Source organism: Sapajus apella, unplaced genomic scaffold, assembly GCF_009761245.1.
Source record: "Sapajus apella isolate SASKATOON/1434 unplaced genomic scaffold, GSC_monkey_1.0 scaffold34, whole genome shotgun sequence".
In the NCBI taxonomy this organism is placed as follows: Eukaryota; Metazoa; Chordata; class Mammalia; order Primates; family Cebidae; genus Sapajus; species Sapajus apella.
The window spans coordinates 17,899,842-17,909,294 of record NW_022436974.1 but is presented as its reverse complement, the minus strand read 5'-3'; the positions used below and the strand labels follow the sequence as shown (position 1 = coordinate 17,909,294).

General features: G+C 41.2%; 2 protein-coding genes across 29 annotated transcripts in view; both read right to left on the bottom strand.

Moving 5' to 3' along the window:
* Positions 1-3,221: 3,221 nt before the first annotated feature.
* DLG2 (discs large MAGUK scaffold protein 2) overlaps positions 3,222-9,453 on the bottom strand; it is a 2,183,817-nt gene continuing 2,177,585 nt past the window's right edge. For 27 of the 28 annotated variants that reach the window (XM_032295960.1, XM_032295961.1, XM_032295962.1 and 24 more), the window contains one exon: positions 3,222-8,140. In XM_032295960.1, the coding sequence (XP_032151851.1) occupies positions 8,034-8,140 (107 nt within the window). In that variant the 3' untranslated portion in view covers positions 3,222-8,033. The remainder of the gene's footprint in view (positions 8,141-9,453) is intronic. The other variant, XM_032295967.1, reaches the window with a different exon arrangement.
* On the bottom strand, positions 4,901-5,580 carry LOC116563321. The gene is given in 2 exon segments (XM_032296003.1): positions 4,901-4,946; positions 4,948-5,580. Coding segments are annotated over 2 exon segments (531 nt in total). The 5' UTR covers positions 5,433-5,580.

The following is a 9,453-nucleotide window of genomic DNA, read 5'->3' as shown; positions in this document are numbered from 1 at the left end:
ATGAGGTCAAGAGATCGAGACCATCCTGGCCAACACGGTGAAACCCCGTCTCTACTAAAAATACAAAAAATTAGCTGGGCATGGTGGTGCGTGCCTGTAATCTCAGCTACTCAGGAGGCTGAGGTAGGAGAATTGCCTGAACCCAGGAGGCGGAGGTTGCGGTGAGCCGAGATCACGCCATTGCACTCCAGCCTGGGTAACATAAGTGAAACTCTGTCTCAAAAAAAAAAAAAAAAAAAAAGAATTTCAGTTAGTCAAGAGCACTTCTCCAAATGAAAAGGACTGCGGACTGGAAGCCAGATTTGTTGGCTCAAGTAAATTAGTATGAGTGATGTTGTAAGAAACCAGTGGGAAACCAAGGGGAGAGGTTCTCACCACAACGGTTATTCATACCAGAACTGCCAGATGAAGGAGCATGGGGGCAGGCACCATTTCTGCTGAAAGGTTACTAAGAATATAAAAGACACGGGTTGACTCATGAAAATCCAACAACCCAATTATGATCCAAACTTTTAGCTTGTTGGTTTCATATTTTTGTTAATCAACTGGTCTCTCTGAGAGACTCTAATTCTGTTACTAAGAAACTGTTCATTGTAATTTGCTATGTAGAGCTGTAAGAATTTGAAATTTTTAATGCCCCCTGAAAAGAAAGTATTTTTCTTCCTTTCCTTTTGTTTCAGATGGAAATAGAGTCAATTATATTTTGCTAGAGTGAAGGCTGTTCTGTATGTTTGGCTCATGGTATGATTGTTAGTTTTCTACTGTTCAAAATCCACACAGCTCATCCTTCTGAAGTCTTGAAGAGGAGATGTTACCTGAGTCAATCATCCACACAATACAGGGACCGAGAGCTAGCAGGACAGGCCTTCCGATGGTGGGAGAGAACTGGTGTCTCTCATGGGCTTGCATCTCTGGGCTTGATCAGTTTAGACCAGTGAGGTTCTACTGATGCCTCATACTGAGATGTGAAGCATGTTGCAAATGATTTGTCCTTTGACGTTTACATTTAAGGAGTAATCAAAAAAGCCACACTGAATCACTTCCATTTGTATTCTAGCCTGTATTGTATTAAGTAGAGCAGACACCTAATGTAGCACGTGCTGAGTCAGGCATGGATACAGCATCTCTCAGGTGTGCTGCAAGAGGAAAGGGTCTGCCATCTGGTCTAGCTATGCTTGAGGGACACCTGGGTGGCTGGGGAAAGGTAGCCTGTGTCTCTCATGTCATCAAGCTAGGGGCTGGGCACTAAGCCCATACCATAAATCAGAATACCTTTTATTTCCCTTTTGCTATCCCCAGGCTTTAGCAAAGTTCACCCAGGTGTTCTAGCTTTGTCCTAAGAGTGCTAAGGGGAATATGGGACAAGGCGTGGACTTCATGCTTTGGCTGTAACATTAAAGAGGGAAGGGGATCAGTCTAATGACAGCCATGGTGCCTTCTGAGATGTCCCTAAGGGAAAGGTGACAGAGAACAGAAATTGGGGTTATGATCCATAGAACACATCCTCCCCTGACAACTTTAAAGACGATGGGTCTTATTGTGGCTCCCTGTACAGATGTTCCCTAGCTTTGTGCCTTGGTGAGGCTTTTAAATTCTGTCACTGGGTGTATGGTCTCAGAGAATCTATCTAGAGGTCACAGGTTCACAGCTAGACCCTCTTAGGATCAGAGATGTGTCAGCCACTTCCAGCTTTTGAGACTTCTAGCATGATCATGGTATAAAAACTGTTTTGCAGACATGAAACAGGACACAGAGAAAAGTTGAATGCTTTTCTAGTTTCTTTCCTTATGAATAAACATATCCATTATTGAAGTGAATCTGGCTTTGTGTACAGTGTCACCGTTAATATTAAACCAGGTGAGACTGTGCAAATGTTGAAAATTGCATAATTGTCAAAACCTGAGGTCCACATTGGTCTTGCAGCCTCAATCAATGTCGTCTTACACCATGTCTCAGAGTCTTTGTTCACTGACCAGCACCAAGGACGGTTTTAGGACACCTGGTGGATTCCTGAGGGCCAGGATGGTATGAACAACTAGTCTGGCTTCCCGAATGGCTGATTCAATTATATGATAGTTGTTTCATGTATCATGAAACAAAGCATAATCCAAAGCAATTGCTTTGATGCAAAATTTCACCCCTTTCCTGAATAGAATTTGTTTTGGTTCTCTAGCTGTCAAACCTGGTTAAATGTCAATATGACAAGGCATATATTTAACCTGAAGTGAAGAATTTAGAACATTATCTGGCAGATTCAGATCCCAAACCTGACATTTTTAATATGCTCAAATCTTTGGAGCTCCAGTGTGTGTAAGACAATGATACCTCCTCCCCAATTTGTGCCTTTCTTTGCATGTTTCAGATAAGAAAAAAAAAATTTTTATTTTTTTTTGAGACACAGTCTCATCCAGGCTGGAGTGCAATGGTGCTATCTTGGCTCACTGCAACCTCTGCCTCCCGGGTTCAAGTGATTCTCATGCCTCAGCCTCCTGAATAGCTGGGATTACAGGTGTGCACCATCACACCCTGCTAATTTTTTTTTTTTTTTTGTATTTTTAGTAAAGACGGGGTTTCACCATGTTGGCCAGGCTGGCCTCGAACTCCTGATCTCGTGATCCGCCTGCCTTGGCCTCCCAAAGTGCTGGGATTACAGGTGTGCCCAACTGTGTCTGGCAGAGATAATCCTTGGAGAGGCAAGAAGCCCACCCTACAAACTTTTCTTTTTTTTTTTGAGACGGAGTCTCACTCTGTTGCCCAGGCTGGAGTACAGTGGCCCGATCTCGACTCACTGCAACCTCCACCTCCTGGGTTCAAGTGATTCTTCTGCCTCAGCCTCCCAAGTAGCTGGGATTACAAGCACCCACCACCATGCCTGGCTAATCTCTATTCTTAATATCGTCTGGAATCCCACAGTTTGACACTGGGAAATTGATTTTTCCCCCTACATTGTTGCGAACATCTTTAAAAATCTATCATTTAATACATTGTATACTTTTGGAAAGATCCTGATTAAAGGCAGGCAGGATGGTAACCAAATATTTAAGAACATGCAAAAACAGCACGTTTACTTCCTCTCAGCAGTGCCAATACTTCTCAGGACATACCCATCCTAACTGCATTTTAGCTCTGGAATCAGAGACAAAATTGATAAAAATAGACATGAGTGATTCCATTCCTTATGAAATAAGACAAATTATGCTTTGGGAGAAAATCATTTGCTATAAAGTATAAAATGTTTTAATATTTATATCTTATAATAAAACCATGACATGTTTATAAACACACTCTCAGGCATTTTTACAATGGGACCACCCACTGCTGACAACTAGAAACGCAATAAATATGCACGGACACACTGAGTATGAAATATACATCTTGATTTTATAATCGTGTGTGCTTTATTTTTTACACAAATGGAATGGAAGTGTTGAATATTTACACTTAACAGGAGTGTAAGCTGTGCAGTGTCTCTGTAAACTCCAGCCCAGGCAAGGAGTATTCCCGCCTCCCTCCCATCCTGCACTACAGCTCGATGGAGAAACATCCTGTCAGAGAGAAGCACAAAACTGTCATATTGAAAGGATCTAACGGGTACAGCCTGGTGCACTCAGAAGTTAAGAAACACTTAGGAAACACAAACTCAAAAAGGAGAGAAGAAAAGTCTGCCATCCCATTGGAAGTCAACCTAGCCACTTGGTTGTCTGTCCTCATGAGTTGCTAGGGAGATACTGTACTCTTTAGATAATCTTTGTCTAAATTGTCCTCCTGTCTTAGCTTTGTCCTCAGCTGTTACAAGAAACTGCACAGCTGTACAAGAAATGATTTCCAAAGCACAGGTTTCAGTGAGGAAGGATATTTACAGACTGGAGTGTGTGTGTGGGTTTCCATCCACAGTCATTCATACTCAATGTAACCTGTGTGTACATGGTATACATACTGTATATACCATCCATACACAGAAGTAAAATGTCTATCACAGAATTCTGTAGGGAGTCCCCTGGCAAGTCAGCTGTCACAGGAGGTACTCCACATGCTTCAAGGGAGTTGATCTTTTTCCCCTTAGGAGTGACAAATTAATGTGATCAACTTAGGAACTAGCCTGAGTCCTTGGCTTAAATATATCTGTAGGAATTTAGGCAGGACCAAGACAGGAAAGAAGGTATTTCATTTCACCAGCAAGTCCATTCAGTCTCACCAGAGCAACCACCAGCTGAAAAGCAGAGGGGGCTTCACATGAAAATGGGAAAAAGAAAGCTTATGAATGGGAAAAAAATGTCTCTCTCCAAACCAAGGTGATGGCATGGCTTCAATGAGGAGGAAGAGGTTTGCTATCAGAATAATTGGGGCCAGAGTCTGCCTTTATTGAAAGGAAGTGTCCTCAGAGCCATGCGGTAGTGCTGGGGGTAGGCTCACTTAGGAGCAGCGTTCAGGCAGAGGCACCCAGGGCCGGCAGGGCCCACAGCACATGCATCATCGCTGCCAGGGCAACGGTGCAGGCTGGCTCTGGGAGGCGGGCTGGAGCATGCTCCAGGTCAGGGCCTCATGCTCAGCTTTGCTTTCTGGGCTGAGTAGATGAAACGGCGACCCAAAGTATTTGTGTCATTAGTCCAGTGCATGGACTTGCTGTCTGAGTAAGCCATGAGCCCTTTAGAGGACAGAGAAATCAATACAGGGATGTGCGGGAGAAGATGATCAGAGATGCGAGGAGAGGAGAAGGGACAGGAAAGGAAGGGAAAAAAGAAATAAGAAGGGCAAAGAAATAGAGACTAAAGGGGAGGTGGACAAAAAGGGAAAAGAAATAGAGAAGGATTATAGGAGAAAGTCAACAACTCAGAGATGGTGGGAGGAAGAATAGGAAAAGCAGAGGAACAAAGAAAACAAAAGAGAGAGATGGAATGAGTCAGAAATAGAAGGAGGAGAGTTAGGAAAAGAATGAGAAAACAAATAGGGTCTCGAGCCAGGGGCTGGAGAGTTCTTTCCTGGCTCGGAGTCCTGAAGGGCTGGCAGTAGGATATGAGACAGCGCACACAGGCACCCGAGTGCGGCTTTGTAAAAACAGGCTCTTTAAGCAGACAGAGCCAACCCAAGAATCTGGGGCTGGGAGAAAAGGCCTGCAAATAAATAGCCAAGAAATCCCGCAAAGGGCCTGCAAATAGATGGCCGATAATTCTGTGGGAGGAGAGCAAAAAAGAAATGCCTCTGCAATTAGCCGACAAATGAAATTTTGATTTTGGTAAAGCTGAGACCCCCGTGGTGCTACACATTGTACCAGAGCATGAAAAATAGCACCAGTGACACGATCTGGCACTTTTCTGAAAGGGCCCAGCATGTGTGAAGGTGACATGGCACCCCCAGCAAGCCTTCAGGTTGGAGAGAGCTCTGGACAAAGTTTGCAGTGTTAGCACCAGTCTGGCCCCAGGCTCCGGATGCATTTGCACCAGATGTAATCTGGGTAACTTTCATGCCATTTCCATACATGTCATCAGATTTGCTGCAAAATACACCAGTTCGTTGGAGCCATAGAGACATCAACATTGGGAAGTGCAAGACAACACAACAAATGGAGGTGTAAATTCTATAGGAAAAGACCGTCTCACCAATTTGCTTGGTGATTCTTCAAGCAAATATATATGTATCTATATATTTATATAAATCTACATAAAAAATCAGTGCAAATGCCAATTCTAATCTGAAAGCATCTACACTAGGAAAATAAATATATTACTACAAAACCAAGGATTGGTGGTTCAATTTGATTGTACTCAGCCACAGCAATACTAGTAAATGGAAAAGCACATCACACGACCCGCAAAAACATCTACTCATTAATGACAGTCTTTTAAATAAATGGTTGCATGCTCAGTTGAGAAACCAAAGAAGTTATCATGGTGGCCTAAAAATAGAGCTGGGATCAGGAATGGCATTCTGGTGGCAGAAAACTTCTGGGAGCAATATTGATGAAAGTAGGCCTTGGCCTGAAACTGGCGAATTGCAGACATGGACATATCTGTAACATTTTGAGCATTCTAAGGAAGTCTCTGGAAATTTAACTTTCCTGAGAGGGAAAATTCATTGCTAGCCCTTCCATTGGCAAAGACAGCCTCAAGACCATAGGAAGATGCATGATTTTGCATTTTGGGGTTTGTTTTGGTGACTGCAGCCAGGCAGACAATGATGTTTAGTGTAAGATGAACAATGCCTGTTTTTGGAAAGAGACTCTCATTCTGAGCTCCGATGTTCTTACTGGGAAGAAGCCCCATCACTCTGATGGCTCTATCTCTTGCTCTCCTACCCAGCCTACATGCTGGTTTGCTGCACAGTGTGGCAGAATCCCTGCCAGGTCTGGATGTACCCCAGAAATAAGGCGATGGGGCTTAGTGTGGGAATGCACAGAACCCAGAGTAGAGTGGTTATTATCACTGAAAAGTCTCTCTCTAAACACCATGGACAAAAGCAATGCTGATGTCGCCATCCGCTCTAAAGTGGGAAACTAACTCTTCTAGTTCAGTTTATAGGCTTTGGGAGGTTTCTTTTTTTAAAATCATCATTATTATAATTGTTAAAAAATAAACTTGGTCCAAGTGCAGCTCCAAGAAAGGCAGTTCAATTGGTTGAGCTCAAAGTCATTAATTGTCTTTCCTTGTGACTCTATCTCTTTGCTCTGTACATAGAAATAAAACAGTCTGCACCCCTCACCCCCAACCAGTCACTTCTCTTCTCTCTCTTCCTCAAAGAAATAGTGCATCTAGGAACAGATCTCCCATTGGCTCTAATACCATCTCTGGCTGTTACAAAACTCTCAGTTACTCTGTTAAACAAACAAACAAAAACTAATCCTAATTACTCATCATTGGCCAAAATGCTAAATGGTCCTTTATGAATTGCGTGTCAGCAGCTAGGAACAAAGTTATTAAACTATTTGCATGGCAGGCTCAGGCTATTTAACTAGAGAAAAGCAAAAACTCCCTTTAGATCATTTCCATAAGTTTGTCTCTGAAAAGCCATCAGCTTAAAAAAATGCATAAACCAAACGTCTTCCCAAAATATCCATGAAGGCAACTCATTAAGGTATGTGCTCCATGAGAGTGTATCACTAATGTGGAAGGGAGGTAAGTGAGGAAGAAGTCTTTGTCAGACTTGAAAGGAACTCAGATGCTCTTAATGGATCATTGGCAACAAAAGGGAGAGTGCAACTTTCAGTTCTTGAATTTGATCATCTGCTGATGCTGCATACATTTAGTCTTTCAATATTAGTCTTTACAAAATATTTCACAAAACTTTTTAACCTATAGAAATTTGTTTCTATACATTTAATATATTTTTACTGTATAAATTATTCTCATCTTTAGTGCCTTCTTTCAGTTTAAAAATGGCAAAATAGGCAATCGACAATCATAAAGCTAACCCCAGGTGGAATCCCCTCCTGTCTGTAAGGTTAGTGCTCCATTCACTTGCAAATTTTATGAAATGCTTATCTTTGCAGATGCCAGTCAACATAGCTACACATTTATCCTTCCCAGAGAGATATGTCGTCTCCAAAGGGACTCCTTTCTTTTTTTCCTTCTTTCTTTCATTTGCTTGTTAAGAAATCAAAAGATGTGCATAGTTATAAAATTCAAAGTGTACCAATTACAGATGTGGGTAATGGGAAGGTTGGTGAGGTTCGAGTGCTGGCAATTTCTCTTTAAAGCAAAAGACACAGAGAGCTCTGCAGCTAAATCAGCTCTGGACATCCGCTGGGGTGAGGAGGCTCTCATCTCTTGGGCAGAAAGCCCATCAGAGGTTCATCCCTACACCTGGCACTTTGAGCAAACCAAAGCCTTCCTTCACACTGCAATGTCTTTTCTGTCCCACCCTGTGGCCCCTCTGTTTCCTTCATGGCTTCATACAGTTTGTGTTGTACATTCATAAGAATTCACATTGACTGCAAAAACATAAATGCAACAAAAACATAAAAGCCTCCAAGTAGTATGTTATATATATTTTGTTCTTCTAAATGTTCTTCTGTCGCTGTCAGAGGCGCAGTAGCTAATTTATAACTTTTCCTTTGAGGGAATCCAGATGAAAGGCCCAGACTGCTCTTCAATAACAATCTTGCATTGGTTATATATATCTTCTAAAGTGTCTCCTTGGACAATAGCTATAACAAAAGCAAACACACCCAAATTATTTCCTGGATGGTGAAGAACAATCATCACTTACATACCGGAGGCTCAAACTGGTAGCAGACATCTTATCAGGAAGCTTCATATCATTTTTCATTAGTAAGAAAAAGCAGAAAATTCACATAAGCAAAATTACATTCATGATTTTAAAAAATGCTTTCAATGGATATCCTGGATCACTAACAAATGCATCACAGTCTTTGCACTTTCTACATATCTGCCTGTAGTTCTGGACAATGAATCACTCATTTACTTAACAAATATTTTATGGGTGTCTACTCTGGGCCAGGCACTCAGCTAGGCATTGATCAATTTTCAGATTGAGAACTACCTGTTTAGAAAAGAAAACTGGCCTTATAGTCTCTATATTTACTTACTTTGGCAGCGGCAGAAATTCACATGTTATAGACACCGAGGAAAAAATAAAGATTTTAGAGGAAGCTTTAGTTAACCTCCCAACCCGCATAAACCTTAATAGGGAAACTCATTCATTCTCCAAATCTCTGGTAAATAGAGATTTTACCATACAGGGCTATTCATATTGAGAATACCATAAGGCTACTATTTATAAGAACATAAATAGGAAGAAATATAAACAAACTGCTCAGTGTGTATTTCCTAAAACACTAAGTCACTTGGAGTAGATTTAAGTACATTTTATTGTCTCGTTTGAACAAAAGCTATCTTGTAGAAAGATTTCCAAAACACATCAATATTATGTATATGACACTAGGTCTTAAAAATAATGAAGGAAGATTTAGATATTTAAAAACAATTCTCAGAATATATTAATTATAAGATTGTATACCAGATAGGAACTACTGTAAAATGTACATTGGTTTTGATTCTTTTTCCTACCTGGGTGTTCTTTCAGGATGAAACATAGCTCTCATTTTGGTAATTGACAGAAAGTTTACTTAGTATTACCCGATTCAGGTTATTTACAAACTGCTAAGACACTGACCCTTTGTATATTCTGAATAAGGTAAAAAATAAAACATCTAACTTCACGTAAGGTAATCCAGGAAGAAAGTTCCTGTTTTTAAACCACTGAGAACCAGGTGTAAAGCAAATTTCACAAAGTCTGATTACTCACTGTTCCATAAAAGCATATAGGAATAGAGAACTCAGAACTCAGGCTATCCAGGAGAAGAAAAACTTCTATTCCCCTAACTTCATGTTTCCAAGGAAACATTTAAAAAGAAAAAAAAAACCAACCAGTTTTTGGCTGAGACTTGACACAACGGGAATTTCAAGCACCTTGTTCACGTGCTGCTGATGGGGACAT